This window comes from Pangasianodon hypophthalmus, chromosome 6 (assembly GCF_027358585.1).
Source record: "Pangasianodon hypophthalmus isolate fPanHyp1 chromosome 6, fPanHyp1.pri, whole genome shotgun sequence".
NCBI lineage: Eukaryota > Metazoa > Chordata > Actinopteri > Siluriformes > Pangasiidae > Pangasianodon > Pangasianodon hypophthalmus.
Genome location: NC_069715.1, coordinates 8702246 through 8719264, shown reverse-complemented (window position 1 = coordinate 8719264; position 17019 = coordinate 8702246). Strand labels below are relative to the sequence as shown.

At 37.3% G+C, this 17019-nt stretch overlaps 1 protein-coding gene across 6 annotated transcripts in view; it reads left to right on the top strand.

Moving 5' to 3' along the window:
* pclob (piccolo presynaptic cytomatrix protein b) overlaps positions 1 to 17019 on the top strand; it is an 82710-nt gene that overhangs the window by 49935 nt on the left and 15756 nt on the right. For 4 of the 6 annotated variants that reach the window (XM_026927096.3, XM_053234861.1, XM_053234863.1 and 1 more), the window contains exons 18-28: positions 99 to 1822; positions 2764 to 4912; positions 8068 to 8094; positions 9663 to 9751; positions 11977 to 12052; positions 12188 to 12313; positions 13718 to 13826; positions 14008 to 14075; positions 14443 to 14651; positions 16096 to 16146; positions 16375 to 16505. In XM_026927096.3, the coding sequence (XP_026782897.3) occupies positions 99 to 1822; positions 2764 to 4912; positions 8068 to 8094; positions 9663 to 9751; positions 11977 to 12052; positions 12188 to 12313; positions 13718 to 13826; positions 14008 to 14075; positions 14443 to 14651; positions 16096 to 16146; positions 16375 to 16505 (4759 nt within the window). The remainder of the gene's footprint in view (positions 1 to 98; positions 1823 to 2763; positions 4913 to 8067; positions 8095 to 9662; positions 9752 to 11976; positions 12053 to 12187; positions 12314 to 13717; positions 13827 to 14007; positions 14076 to 14442; positions 14652 to 16095; positions 16147 to 16374; positions 16506 to 17019) is intronic. The other 2 variants (XM_053234864.1, XM_053234862.1) reach the window with 1 other exon arrangement.

Below are 17019 nucleotides of genomic sequence, written 5' to 3'. Positions count from 1 at the left end.
TTGTAGTCATTTTCACAGAAACCGCATGGCCTAAGAATATAGTCTAGGTGGGACTGGTTGATTTAATGAACTAAAGTGTAAATTTCCAACCACTACAGATGAAGCCCTGGACTACTCAAAGAAAGGCACAGTGTCATTTTCTGGGATAACCACCACTCACTCTTCCCAAGGAATATCCTCAGGAAATAATACTATGCTAAGATCATCAAATGGAGTTGTGTACCCATCTGTTGCTCCACCTATTCCATCCACATTTGCAATTACCACTCAGCCAGGCTCAATATTCAGTACAACATCCAACAGTCTCACCACTACAATGGAGCCATTTTCAACACAGATCCAGGCTTCACCATATGATCAGATGAATTCCACTGAATGCAACCAGTCAATATTCTTAGAAACTCATCCATCCAAGGATATATTGCCTTCTGCCTTTGTCAGCCTGCTTCCCTCAATATCAGCCTTCCCAGAACTATACTCTGATGCTACTCTTGAGGTCATTGCAGCCTCTCTGGATGCCCTTGTCTCCCCAAATTTCCCTACCTTTGATGACAGCAAGAGTCAGCAGTACCAAGCTGAACATGAGTTTTTGCAATTAGAGAAACTGAAGCAGCTCTGCCTGGCTGAGGAGCTGGAATGGGAGAGACAGGAGATACAACGTTATCGTGAGCAGGAACAAATAATTGTTCAAAAGGAATTAGAGGAACTGCAGAGCATAAAACAACAGCTCCTAATGCAGCAAGAAGAGGAACGCAAGGCTCATCTCATTCTTCAACAGGAGACCTTTGCCCAGCAGCAACTACAGCTTGAGCAAATCCAACTGCTACAGCAGCAACTACAGCGACAGTTACAGGAGCAGAAAATATATCCATATGGATTTGATGGCATATCTCAAACCACTAGCTCAGGTGTTATCCTGGATTCCCAGTACTGCAGAGGAGATAATGGGCAATACTTGCCAGTGAAGGATGACAACATATTATCAAAAGTCACTGTCTCTTCAACTAACCAAGATTGGCACACTGCTCCACCTGGTGATTTATTGCAGCATAGTTTGAACATACCTAAACCACAAGATGATCTTAAAGAAACAGAGGAACAAAAACAGGATTCAGAGAAGCAGCCTGCAATAACCAAGCAAGTCACTGGGCAAAATGTAGGATTAAGTAGTAAGAAAATAAGTAGTAATTGTGTTCAGACAGATGAAGAGGAAGGACTGGAAAGGTCTTACCCTGGGAGGAGAAGGAGAAGTAGGAAAAGTGTAGATAGCTGTATGCAAACTGATGATGAGGACCAGGATGAATGGGATGTCCCTGTTAGAAGCAGGCGCAGGTCTCGCTCCAGCAGATATGCAGATGGAGAAAGGGTTAAAGGCTCCAAAGTATCCAGTATTGCAATCCAAACTGTGGCTGAGATCTCAGTTCAGACAGATCATTCTGGAACTCTAAAGAGGTCACCAGTCCGAGCTCAGGTGGATACTACATTTGATCTGCACAGAGGAGGAGAAATAGAGAGTGACTCAGATTTTACATCTGACAAAGATAAGAAACGTTCAACTCCCATTGAAGTTGGTGTCAACGCTCATCTGAAAGCAGATGGTATTAGCATCTCTTCGGTCCCCAAATCTCCAAAGGTATTGTACTCTCCAGTATCACCTGTGTCTCCTGGAAAGGGCACTCAGAAAATGCTAACAGCTGAACCACCAAGACACCCAAGTAGCCCAAGATCGCTGAAGGCCTCACAACGATCTCTGTCTGATCCTAAGTCTCTGAGTCCCACGAATGATGACAGAATCATGTACCAGTACTCAGATGCCTGTTCAGTAAGTAGTCAATCAGATCTTTTTTTTCTTTTTCTTTTTTGTGATATAGCAACCAACAAATTTCAAGTGAAAAACAAATAGTATTGTTTTTGGGAGAAAAAGAATAAGAAAAAATTATATTTTAATACCCTGGTTACACAAGTGTGCCCACCCCTTCAATCTAACAACTTAGTGCTTCTTGATTTGGCAATTTTATTCCACTTTTTCTTGCAAAAATGCTTCAGATCTATCAAATTGGAGTGGATTTCCTGTGCACAGCTCTCTTTAAGTCATTTATCAAGTTGATCATCTTCTTCTGAAGTCATTCCTTTGTCAACCTGGATTTGTGCTTTGGTTCATTGCTGTCCTGGAAGGTGAAATTTGTCGTTATCTTCAGCTGTCTAACAAAAGGGCTGCAGGTTTTGTGCCTAAATAGATTAGTGAGACCCTGTACATACTTTGTAAGCTCTTTTACAGACCATTGCTTGTTTACCTGCATAAGCTATCAAGAAAATCCTACAGAAACAGCTGACATTTATTTGAGGTTAATCAGAATCACTTCATTGATGACGGGTGTATGATAATTACTTAATTAGAAATTCAAACAATAGGTTAATTCTGAGCATATTCATGTGACACATAAAATGGTGTTCACATTTGTGCAACAAGTTTATTGTAAGTTTTTTTTTTCTTTTTTCCTTTAACATTTCTTTTTTCACTTAAATTTTGTTGGTTGCTATATGACATTAAAGGGGGAACAAGATCCACTGTATCTATGTACTGTATATGTATATATTTTTCATCATTCATACAGTTGTCATGTTTCTGTGTAATTGGAATGTGTAATAATGAATCATTCCCTATAAGTTCAAATAGGCTCTCAACAATGAAGCTTTTACCTAAAACATTAAAAATGGTTAACCATATCTAAATAAATATATCAATTGTGTTTCAATCTCCAGAGCAAAGGTTCACAGAGCAGTACTCCAGTGGGCTCCCACAAAAAAATAAAGCGTACCCTTCCTCATCCACCACCAGATGAGGATACTGTTGTTGGCCCCTTGGGATACAGTACTGGTTCATCTCGAAGAAGAATGTGTAGAAATACCACCATGGCTAGAGCTAAAATCCTGCAAGATATTGACAAAGAGTTGGATTTGGTTGAGAGAGAGTCTTCCAAACTCCGCAAGAAGCAAGCAGAACTGGATGAGGAAGAGAAAGAGATAGATGCCAAGCTAAGGTATCTTGAAATGGGTATTAATAGAAGGAAGGAGGCCTTATTAAAAGAAAGAGAGAAGAGGGAGAGGGCATATTTACAAGGTGTGGCAGAGGAGCGTGACTATATGTCTGATAGTGAGGTTAGTAACAACAGAGAGACACGGGGTAATGGTCATGGACTGGAACGACCAAGGACTGCCCCTCAGTCAGAATTTAACCAGTTCATTCCACCACAGACTGAAGCTGATTCTCAGTATGCACAACTTGCATACTCTCATTATCAGTATGCCTCCCAAAGTGATTCCCCAAGTCACTATTCCCAGCAAACTCTGTACCAACAGCCATCACTTTATCATCAGCAGGTGTCTCCCTATCAGACCCAGTCAATATACTCTTCAGTGCCCACACTTAGCCAGCAATCACAACAAACAGGTTATGACCATGCCTCCCAACTCCTTCTAATGCAACAGAAAACCCGGCAAACTACTTTGTCTGACTTGGAGCCAAAGATAACCACTAATTACGAAGTTATACGGAATCAGCCTCTCCTAATTGTCCCCACATCTACAGAGAGTGCCTATGGGGTTTCACATCTTGCAAGTAAATACAATAACCTAGACCTGAGGATTGGGCTTGAGGAAAGAGGCAGTATGGCCAGCAGTCCCATGTCCAGCATTTCAGCAGAGTCCTTCTATGCAGACATTGACCATCACAATGTCAGAAACTATGTTATGATTGATGACATAGGTGAGCTCACAAAGGGGTCTAGAGGCTTGGGTTCAAGCTTTAATGTTCCTGATAAAGATATCAGCAAAAGTGATCGGCTCCTTCGTGTTGCTGATGTTCGTCGAACAGCAGATGTGACTGACTTCATTGGACCTCTGCAGGCCACTTCAAGATTACATTCATATGGTAAGCCAGAGGATGACTCAATGGAGGAGCCATATGAGTTAAAACTGCTAAAACAGCAAATCAAGCAAGAGTTCCGGAGGGGCACAGACAGCCTGGAGCAACTCACAGGCCTTCCTCACTACCTACACACTGACAGTTTTAGACATTTTCCTAAATCTGAAAAATATAGCATTGGAAGACTTACACTAGAAAAACAAGCTGCTAAGCAGCTTTCAGCCTCAGTCCTTTACCAGAAACAGTTAAAGAATAAAAGAACACTAATTGATCCTAAAATTACAAAGTTTTCCCCTATACAAGAAAGCCGGGACCTGGAACCTGATTACAGCAGTTTTTTACCTTCCACTGGCTCAGCAATGGGAGGACTGTCCAGCAGAGCAAGGCTGCTTCAGGATGAGATCACTTTTGGCCTGAGGAAGAACCTAGCTGAGCAGCAGAAATACCTGGGCTCTACACTCAGCAACAACCTAGCTCAATCCCTGAATCTTGGTCACTCTCTCAACCTTGGCCCACACTTGAGATCATCCCTCCAGGATGATGGCACTTATCCCAGCGGCACCCGGTCCAGACCTTCTTCCAGGCCTTCCTCTGTATATGGACTTGACTTGTCCATCAAAAGAGACCTTTCCAGCTCTTCACTAAGGTTAAAGTCAGAGGGTGAAGGCTTAGATTCACAATTTGGAATAGCAAGGGTAAAACCAACAAGTTTACCTATCAGCCAGAGCAGGGGCCGCATTCCCATTGTGGCACAGAACTCAGAAGAAGAGAGCCCGCTGAGCCCAGTTGGGCAACCCATGGGTATGGCAAGGGCATCTGCAGGTCCACTACCACCTATCTCTGCTGATTCTCGGGACCAGTTTGGTTCCAGTCACTCTTTGCCAGAGGTACAGCAGCATATGAGAGAGGAATCACGAACACGTGGCTATGATAGGGATATAGCCTTCATTATGGATGACCTACAAGGAGCTATGTCAGACAGTGAAGGTAAATTTGCTATGCAATTTCTTTAAATGCCTTGATCAACATTTGCTATAGGCATGGCTAAAAATATTTTTTGTATCTGTGTCTTTCTAATTTTGTTTCATAACTTCATATTTCTGACATTATTTTGAACTATGTATTTAGTACATTGCTCTACATTTGGATGATATACTTTTCCATTTTCTGCTTTTCTTTTACTTATAAATATATTAATGTGTAATATATTAATTCTTGCATTTGTATGCTCTATTATTGTTGCAGTTTATTTGCATGCTCATTTTCTTTTTCTTCTCTTACATAATATACAAAGAATGCAGTCATACATCATTCTCTTTTACTGTATACCAGGTGCCTCCATAAATCATTAATTTGTGAGGTATAAAAACATAAATATTACATATAATATATTATTATTATTTTAGTACTGTAATGAAAATATAAATACTCATAAAATAATAATTTGGGCTAGAGTCTTAAAGTTTGTGATATCTGGCTTTATCAAAATATGTAATATGTTAAACATGTGAAATGCATATTTTTTGTTTCAATTATAATGATACAGTATATTCATTTAAATAACATTTAAATAAATTCATTTAAATGGTGGCAACTGGTTTTTGTTTAGCAGAAATGTCTCATAGTGCATTGTTAAAGTGGCACACAGTGGATAAAGTAAAATGATTGATTCAGACTGTTGGTGTGCATTACTCATACTGGGTGGAGGCCATTAATCCACATAGGCAAAAGACAGTGTTGTGGCAACATTTATTTATTTAATTTTTTTTTTTATAACATCAGTTAAATCAATCATATTATCAAATGTAGTCTTATATGATTAACACTCAATTTATATTACGTCTTATGAAAATATTAAATTATTTATTTCAGTGATAAGCTCTCCATGAAGGATACGCAGCCAAGGTGTTTCCAAGATGATGTTCAAAACCAAATGTTCTAGAGCCAAACATAAAGAAGTCTCTTTGTTTAAAATCTCTAAACCTTTAATTACTGTCTTCATTCTGTCATGCATTGTTTTTGATCCAGTTCTGGACCCTGATTATGTCTAACCTACAGTAATAGTTCCAACTGAAGTAATAGTTTAAATCAAGGTTAAGGAATCTCTTTTCACATCAAGGCATTGTGTGGCTAATTTCAGGTATAAGCCAAATTTTAGGACAAATGCAAGGCCAAAAATGTATTTACTTTAAGCAAAACATTCACCCTAACCCTAATTCTTGTCACATTTCTTTGAGATTAGTTTTGTGGATCTACGTTATTTTTTGAGTCTACTTTAATATTAATAAACTACTGTACTTCATTCAGGGATTAAATTGGGACTAAGGAGATGAGGAGGCCTAAGGAGATGTTTATATATATAAAATGAGTATTTTTTTAATCAGTATTTTCAGTATTTTTGTTTTTAGTTTTACATCAAAATATAGTATTCTTTTCTGGCAGATACATAATAGATACATAATACCATACAACATTTAACCTAGCAAAATGAGCACAATTTCCTTAGCAACTCTATTTAGACAACAGTTAACAATTATTATTATTATTATTATTATTATTATTATTATTATTATTATTATTGTCACCATTATGTCATTCTATGATTTAAATATCCATCAAATTATATTGCCATAGCTCAGCTCTGCTTGTCCTTCACCTAAAACAAACATGAAGCTATGATCATCCCAATTTAACCCCTGACTTTAGCCAACTACTAGCTAAAAACAACTAACTGAACATTGATTGACTATTTTCTTTTATCTGTAATGCATAAAAACAAAGAATTTGGTTGTGGCATCTAAATGTGAATCAGCCAGTTGATGTGTAGTTAGGTACAGAACATTAAAAAAATTTGTAAGCGCAATAAAATGTCAAATGAATGTCAAAGCTAAATAAACTCTATTGAGGTAAGTTAAAAGCCAATATAGACACTAACAAAATGCTCAAGAAGAGACATGGGTTGTCAGGCAGCCTGTTATTTCTATCACCAAATATAAAGGTGACATCTATAAATGAAACCTTATCACTGCACTGGAAATGAAAATAATTGATTTGATTACATATTACCAAACCACGCCTCTTGATAATGTATTCACTCTAACCCAGTGATTATAATCTTATGTCTAATGATCCATAAAGGTCTTATTTAGTATTATTGTTGTGTTCATGATGCGAATATTATATATTTGTTGGAGTTTACTTTTACATAACCAGTGGAAATATACAAAAAAGCAAATTCAATACAGTAAATATGTTTTATGCTTTGGTCCACAGCATTAAATAGCCCCTTGATGGTATTGCACATAAGTGATCACAGAGCCTATCAACACAAGTAACTGACACAGTAGAGGTTTAACTGCAATAGTATTCCATAAGCAAACCTGACATTTCCACTTAGATATAGAACACAACTATAATATTTCACAAACACGAATGAAGTTTGCTTACTAACTATTAATTACCCAAGGCTCACCCAGCATTTCAGAATAATAACAGACAGTTTTACAGATAGATTTATTTATTTATCTTAAAAAAATGTAACTTCTTTAATACACTTGGTAGATACAGCAGGAATTCATATTTCGTATTGCAAAGATTACTTTTGTGTACACTACAGTGAGAGCAACTGGCCAATTACTTCACCAAGTACTTTTATGTCTAGTCATTCTAATAATTAGCTTAAATGGATTTTCTAATGGTAATTTTGTTCTACTTTTCAATGGTGAATTTTGGAACAGTGTAGCTGTAGTCAGTGGCCTGTATCATTTACTGTTGTTACAGTTCTACAGAAGGGTTATAAAATTGCTATAATCTTGTATAGGACAGTCAAACCTAGCATTCCAAACTGCAGGTAGTTTCCTCATTATAACCAAAAGTAGTTACTTGAAGTTCTTCAAAATAGCAAATTTTGCTGTTCTGCTTGCGTGTTAGTATTGAAGAAAAAGTAATTGACAGTGCTGTGGGCATTTAGAATATTAATATCAAATATATTTAACAGTATACTATGCTTATACTATATTTCACCGGGCTAGAAGTTTATATGTAATAAATAGCACATCATTTTACAGTAGCTTTTTTCTAAAAGCTCTTTCCTAGTATTTTTATTTCTGTCAATCTACTGAATTGCAATGCTTGTGTCACAGCAGGAGGTCCTAGCTGGAAAGTAGAAGGTGAGAGCTATTGCACGATGACATTCAAAAACCCATTAAACATAAATCAACTCTTGTCATGCGTGTCATAGTCTTGGATAATGAGCATATCTCTGTGGTGCACCTCAGCCCCATCCTGGTATTCATGTTCATATACTGCACTAGGTAACTCTGACATGACCCAGTCATATCAATGAAGATACATACATATCGATATGCTTACATATGTGTTGTGCCATGGCAATGGCATGTTGGAATGCTAGATCTCTGTGTGTTGAGGTGTCAGTTCAGTCCATTAAAAGGTCATAAGTTCATGCCATAATCGATGCATCCTCACAAGTGAAAGACTGAACAAACTGGTAACACAATTTGTTACTCATGGGAGAGGACATTAAACACTATTAAAAATCTACAAAAACAATGTACTGTAAAAAGTCATAAGTGTTATAGTACTAATTAGAATATTGTACCAGTGAAATAAAATGTCCGTGAAAATTCTTAACATACTTACCATAAGAGGTACAATAAATATGAAATAACAGAAAGACAGAATGAAAAAAAGTTGACCAATTTCCCATGCCTCTCAACACCACAACCAACTTTCAGTCTTCTCTATAAATTAGCCAGGGTAAAGCCATTATGAAGACATTATGCATGTTTTATCTGATTCAAAAGTATATTCCTGATCTAGATATTACTCATTGTGATAGACGTCATCATCTGTTGTTTTCTTCTAAAGGCCTTTCAGGTTGATTCTTTATTTCATTACAATCCTAAATTAACCTTCCTACAATTCTAACTTTTGTGGCTTGAGCAGATGGGAAAAGTTCAGTATTGAACACTTGAACTAGTGAGAACAGGTTGTATATTATATAAAAAATAACAATTATTATATTAATAAATATTATATAACCATTAGGTTAACCACCAGGTCCAGATATTTTAAAGATTATCAAAATGGAAATATGTTTCTAAATAGGTCTGCAGTAGAATAGTTTTTACATCTAAACTGTGATTAAGGGTAGTAAAGCAGCAATAAGGTGGATTTTGTGTAAGGTAGGTGATGAAGGGCACAAATGTTATCTAATGTTTTGTTCTTTATTGTATAGTAATAAACCAGTTCACAGTGTTACTGAGGGTTTTTTTTCAGTAGCTTGTCAAGTGTAGGTAAGGCATCTCATCTTTGTGTGTATGGCTGCTGTGGTTTGAACCAACAGTGGCTCTCCGTCCCACTATCAGTGCACGATGTGTGGACAAGCCCATTGTGTGGGATATGGTTTGCATGACTAGACATGCATGTCCTGTCCATAAAACTCTCAGTCTGTGTCTCAGTCCAGCAGTCTTATGCCCCACACTACTTCCCATAACTATTTCCTCTATGGTCAGCACATTTGACTAATCATTTACCCACAGTTTTTCCTTTCAGCTTGCAAAGTTAAGCTCTGTTTATGACCTACATCCACGTGGAATAAACTATCCCCTTATGTTGGGTAGTATTTAGGGAAAAGGGTGGTGGAGTGGGACACATTATCTAGTTTAAAAGGCAAGATACTACAATTATTGCTCCTTCTTCCCTGTTCCTCCTAAAGCCTACCACCTGCAGCATGAAGAGACTGACTGGTTTGATAAACCGCGCGAGGGACACAGTGGATCAAAGCCAGGACAGGATAAAAGACAGGTGAGGTGGCAAACACATAAACAATTTAATTCACAGTGTTGGATTAACTCTTATATTGACTCCAAATCAAATTAACTTTTAAATGACTGACATTGGAACTTAAGTTAATTGAAGACCTACTGTATTTTTAAAAAAAAATGCCCAGCCAGACCCACAGCTACAGTCAACTTCAGAACTATTGGCACATTTCAAGACAATGGCCTAAAATTCTTGAGGTGAATAAATATTACAAATTTTCTACCAAAACAACTGGAGAAAATTCTTACCATTCATCTAGCAAAAAATGATTCTCACAAGATTTTTAAAAAAATAATATTTTCTTTCTAAATCATGTACTCTAAAGTTATTGAGACCCCTGAATATTTAAAATAAATGTAAAGAAATTGTCAAAATTGTCCTCAGCAAGGGAAACCTATAGAAGTTACCCTCCTAAGTCCCACACTGCAAGGTCATGAAGGACGTTACTGACAAAGGACCGGAATCCAGACCATTACAAAGACCACAGGGCATCATGAGATATTCATAATATCCTGAAGTGGTGGAGAAAGCTCTTACATGTCCCTTCTGTGTATGGACAAGAGTATAAAAAGATTCCATATATGTTTTGATATACATGCATGCTTGATGAAGTTGCTCCAGTATGGCAGACATAAAGGACAGCAAGCAATGATACACTATATGGCCAAAAGTATGTGGACACCTGACCAAACCATGTCTTTTCTGAATCTTGCTTAGTGCAGAAGAACTAGGACCATTAGTTACAAAGAGAAATCTTAATGCTACAGGATACTAAGACATTCTAGACAATTGTGTGCTTCCACCTTGTGGCAACAGTTTGGGGAAGGTTCACATATGGGTGTAAAGGTCAAATACTTTTTGGCCATATAGCGTATTTAAAGGTGAAGACTGAGAGAAATGACACTGTATTGCCTTGATTTTCTTCCTACACAAAGGGCAAATCTGGTGTAGTGTGGCTCCAGTGAGAGGTTTTATTGGAGTAGTTATTTGCTTAGTATTTGGGCTGCCGAGTGGCATTGGTCTCAGTGTATCTTTTGTGAGTTCTTCATAGGCAAGAGTTTTGGATGGGAATTTGTGGATCATCAGGCCTTCAATGAAGATAGAACCCATGTTGTAACAGGTTATAGTAGTAGCAGCAGGATCTGCTGCTATTGGGTCTATAGAACTTCAAAGCATCAGCCAGGGATATCCAAAAATATGTTGATAGGATTTTGAATGGATAGTATAACTATCCAGTATGAAGAGGTCTCACATAAAGATTCACTTGTTGGTTTTGGTCTTGTGCTGAGGGGTCTACTGTCCAAACCTTGTAATGAAACAAGAGACTGGTAACACACTATTGGGGTTTCCAGAACTTGAGCCAAGTGTTAGTCATGGAGTTATCAGCCACTCCTATGCCAATTAAACATGAAACAGGCATCACAGAATGTCAGATAATGAACACTGAATTGTGAAAAGCATGAGGCAAAATAAATCAATCAATCAATCAATCAATCAATCAATCAATCTTATTCATCTTAGATAGTTGTGCTGGCTTAGGTGAGATCTGCTATGGGTATGTGTGCCCTTGTATTACAAGCCCAGCCATAGACTGTGCGGAAGTTATTGGACTTGGCCTTGGTGAATTGTGCATTTTCTTATATAGAAGCTGCAATAAACGGAGCTCACCTAGGTACAGGGAGTCATCCCAGCAGAGTAGCTAAGCATGCATCTCCTTCTGCAATTTCTGGCATTAAGTGCAGGCGTAGAAAAAGAATAGGTATTCCGAAGTTTGTTGATTACCTTGAAATAGCATAAATAAATGCTATTTATAAATAAATGCAATTTATTTATTTATTTATTAAATGTTATAAAAAAATCTAAATAATTAGATGGTTAAATGCCACTGAAACAGCTCAACCTAAAATGTGACCAGTCCTTGTATCCCCTGATAGCCACAACCCATTAAAGCCATGAAGAGCCCAAAAGTTGGTGGCACTAAAACATAAAATCCTTGCAATATCTTCATTAGTGTTCACACTTTAATGCAACTCATGTATAGGTGTTGAGTTCCTCTGAGCCAGAAAACACTGGAGGCATGCCACAAAGGACATTTGTGTTACAATTTTCTCAATATTTTAGTCAGAATGATCTATCAGTATTCGTTGTGTAAATTTCTCTGACATACATCCTGAAAAAAATTAAAAATTTTGTATGATGCCTTGCAGGTGAAAGCTATGCATTACCCTTTCCCCCACACTCGCATTAAACTACAGAGGGACCCTAGGGACCACAGTGTTTCAGGTATTTTTTATGTAGTTACAATCAGCATACAATATTAACTGACTGAGATTGACTACTGATCTATTAATATAAAAGTAACAGTTTAAGTAAAATTTTGTTCTCAGAAAAATGACAGTCAGCATGCTTTGTATTCAGGGGGTGGTTTTGGCATACGAGTGGTGGGAGGGAAGGCGATTCCAGGGACTAATGGAGAGATTGGAGCATACATTGCTAACTTGGCACCTGCAGGCACTGCTGAACTGTCAGGAAAGGTTGTTGAAGGTAAGGTGTTAACAATTTTGTAAGAATTTTTATTCATTGCTGTGGCTTCATACTTCAAATACTATCATACTTCAGATGACAGTGATTGATCTGTTTTGGTTTATCATTTTGGTGACGGTTGTGCATTGTCTGCCTTTCTTGTAGGATATATTCTTTTTGATTCCTGAACCTTACTGAACACTCAATTTCGTTGTACCCTGCGCAATGACAATAAAGAATCTATCTTCCACTGACACAACACATTAGGTCCAAGTTGACATTACTTATAAGCCTACTTGTTTTTGAGCTATTGAGATTTGGATTAAACCCATTCAATTTAACTGACTAGTCATACCAGTTAATAGCTATAAGAACTCAATAATAAATATAATGTTAAAAAAATAATAATAATAAAACACTTTTGCTATATTAGCAACACCAACAATTAAATTAAGCTTTATTTGTTGTTAAGATCTGGATACTACATGTGCTTTAATGTCAGGCACTTTGAGACATTTTCATGTTCTCCATTCTGGTACTCTGTCAATATTTATGTACTTTGTTAGAAATGATGTTAGGCATCTGGGGTTTGCCTTAAATGTGTACCCTGTTAAAATGTGATAGAACTTATTCATAATAATATCAAAGTAGCAATAGAAAATAGATTGTTCTCATCAATTTGGAAACCCACTCCACCATAACACACATACCCAAACATAAATATAAGAGTAATTTTTCACATATAACTAATAAATTAGCCTTTAGATTCTCAAATTAAAATATGTGATTGAATTACTGTTCATTAACTGAGAAAAACCTAGAGATCAGACTAGATGTTCAGAGCAGAGCATATATGTGAATGATGTTCTTCTCTTGTTCAGCTGTGGAAGAGTATCATAAGCAAAGCGCCTATCTGAGGAGCTGCGTTTTTCATTTGTGTAAGTGCATAGGAGTTGGCCTTGAGAGTGGTTGGATTTGCAGTGCTTTTTCTCAGCTGGACATCTTCCCCTCATTTATTTCCTCTTGTCCTTTCTTGGCAGACAGTTTCCACTTACTGAGTGGCATGTTTCAGGAAAGCTCATTTAAAAGGAATGCAATGTGTGTGTGTCCTAGTGCTCCTTCATTTATAAGATTTGTTTACTTCATTTATTGTGTATATGGTTTGGGTTTTTAATTACAAAGTTTCTGCAGTCTCAAAAATGTTTTATAACTGCTGACCACAAAGTTTGAAAAGACTCATTTGAAGAATAGGAGTTTCTAGAACAAACTAATATAGATGTTTTTCACTTGGTGTCAAAGGTTTTTGAAATTTTTGCCAATTAAGATGGATGTTTTGCACCGTCTGTGTGTCAGTCTGGTTTCACAGATGTTTTTTTTTTTTTTTTTCCACCACTTACTCTGGTGGCCATATTGTGTGCACTGCAGGAATGCAGGTCCTGGAGTGGAATGGAATCCCTCTGATGGGAAAGACCTATGAGGAAGTGCAGAGCATTGTGGGTCAGCAGAGTGGGGAAGTAGAGATATGTTTGCGCCTGTAAGTCTTTTTTTTTATATCACATATCTATTACTGAATTATTTGAGAATGCCCACATCATAAGGAGGCCTTTTTAATAATAGCAAATCTGACATGTTTTAAATGTGTAAACAAATACCAGGAATGAAAGTAAATGACCAGATGAATGTGTTGACTAAATATTCATTTCACTTCTATGTAGAGATCTGAATATGCGCTCAGACTCAGACAGTCCCAAGTATCTAGAGCTGCATTCTCAGCTAAAAGTCGGTAAGTCTCTTTATGCTGAATGCAGATACAGCATCTTGGTTTTCTCCAGCAGTCAGAGAAAATCACATTATCACTTTCTATTCACTGCACATAGTCTTTCAGTACACTATTTTATTTCTAGACAATATTTGAGCATTGATCTACTCTTAGATTACTAAAGCATCTGGTGTTTGTCTTAAAAGTTATTTCCCCTGTCACTGTGTCATTGCACCTGCTGCAATAAATTACAGGGCTGCATATCAACTTACTGATAATACTCTCAGAAGAAGATAAACTCTAGACCTGCTTTTCTTGATAAACAGACTTCTTTGTTTGTGTGTGTGTGTGTGTGTGTGTGTGTGTGTGTGTGTGTGTGTATGTGTTGCAGCTGAGCACCAGCGTTCTCCGGGTGTCGATCCTAAGCAGTTGGCTGCAGAGCTGCATAAGGTCTCTCAGCAGCAGGCTCCTTCCTCTGTGTTGACTGTGCTGGAGAAGGCAGGACATCTTCACTCAGCGACAGCATCCACTGCCTCCAGTGGGGTCCCCAGCCCAGGACAGCCTGGATCTCCCTCGGTCAGCAAGAAACGTCACAACAAGGTAAACAAGTGTGTGTAAACAAAGAGATAAATAGGCAGACATACAGAAAGTTAGGTAGGTAGGTAGGTAGGTCAGTTGATAGGTAGGTAGGGAGACAGAAGACAGACAGACAGGAAGATAGTTGGGTAGGCAGGGATGTAGGTACACAGAAAGACAAACAGAAAGCCAGCCAGACCAGCAGGCAAGCAGGTAGGGAAGTAGGTATGTAGACAGCAGACAGACAGAGATGTAGACAGACAGATGGGTAGACAGGTATGTAGGTAAACAGACAGAAAGACAGATAGGTACACAGACAAAACAGACAGTCAGGCAGGTAGAAAGACAGACAGACAGACAGATGAGTAGACAGACAGTCAGACAGACTGGTAGGTCAGTGGGTAGGTAGCCAGCCAGACAGAGAGGTAAGTAAATAGATAGGCAGAAAGGCAGATAGAAAGATAGGTAGGTAGGTAGACAGAAAGACAGACAGGTAGTTAAATAAGTAGGTATGCTGGTAGAACCCCAGCCAGGCAGACAGAGAAGTATGTTGCTTAGTAGGTAGGTAGACTGCAGGCAGAGAGACAAGCATAGATAGATAGATAGATAGATAGATAGATAGATAGATAGATAGATAGATAGATAGATAGATAGATAGATAGATAGATAGATAGATAGATAGATAGATAGATAGATAGATAGATAGATAGATAGATAGATAGATAGATATTTTTGTTTGGATAGTCCACTGTAGACATTCAACAAATAGCCAATTAACCATATATAGATTTATAGAACTTCTCTCATCAGAAGTCATCAAATAATTCTAAACAACCTGTCAACAGTTGTTGATGTTTAGTACCTAAATTATACAGTCTATAGTTCAGGAGTATTCAACCAAAATGTGTCCACAAAAACCCCATAAATTCCTTCCTTACAAACTTCCAGATAAGCAACTAAGATGACTGAATGGAGACAACAGTTACCTAGTAATGCTTCACCATCAATATTGAGCTCATGTTTAGAAAACTAGAGTTGCTGCAGTAACTCTAATGATTCTGCTGCAGTATTTTTCGAGTACCTGGTTTGATCTTCTTTGAAATCTTGTGCTGGGTCCATATCCATTAAATGATCAGCTAGTTGACATCTCCTGCTATTGACCAGCAACTTGTCCCTTTTGCTTTCACTTTATTTGGATGATCTAGTTTATAGCTCTTGATATTTAATAGGTCATGTATACACTATATTCCTAGTCCTGTTACAATTTCACATTCAGTTCATGTGGACTCTACTGATACATTTTATAACATGTTGTTGAAAGGTAGTTAAACATCATTTGATATGTTGTTGAGAATTGGTAGATAGCCTGCTTCATTACAGTCTATAGGAAGATACTGTTACCAACTGCTCGTCTGTCTTCACTATAGACATCACACATTATTTATTTGACCTATCTGTTTATTTTCAGTCAGGTGATGGGGTGAAACCTCAACCACATCCTATCACTGGTGAAATACAAGTAAGTCTGTCTCACCTCACCTTGTTCTTAAGCTGGAGTCATGTTAAATGTATATAAATATATTTGTCAAATCTATTAAATCAGAACTGTATCACACTTGTATCATTTTGATATTTTATCATCTAAGGTACTCCCAGAACAAGAAGTGATATGTATGAAAATGACCTTTAACATAACTAAATTTATGAGGTGCAATATGATATGGAGGATCATATTTTTTCCCCACAGCTACAAATCAATTATGACAAGAATATGGGTAACTTGATCGTCCACGTTCTACAAGCCCGAAACCTTGCACCAAGAGACAACAATGGATATTCAGACCCTTTTGTTAAGGTGTATCTTCTGCCAGGGAGAGGGTGGGTATGACATGTAAACATGGGTGTATGGATGTATATAAGAGACAGAGAGAGAGAGAGAGAGAGAGAGAGAGAGAGGTCTGTTTTGTCTGTGTGTGTGTGTGTGTGTGTGTGTAACTGTTCTGATGTACTTGTGTTATTCCTTTAATGGTGTATGTGTCTGTAGTTGTTTTTGTGTACTTGTGTTTGTGTTGTCATACATTTTTTTCAATTTTCTCCTACCCTGCTGATTTTCAATATATTTCGTAAATTTCTTTCTCCCTGATCTATTATAACATTTCGCAGACGAAATATTGTCTTTCTACCAAAGTTTTTTATACACCAGCGGTGTCAAACATTCTAGGTTCTGGGTTCTAATCTGGTGGAAGATTTAAAAAAAAAAATCTGTTATTACACTAGGAGGTAAAATAGAGCAATAATTTCATTAGCAAACTAAAAATTTGATACCTTAACCATGTCTCTTTCTAAAAGAAAAAAAAAATTGTAAATAATTTAGCAAAATTATATTTTGCAA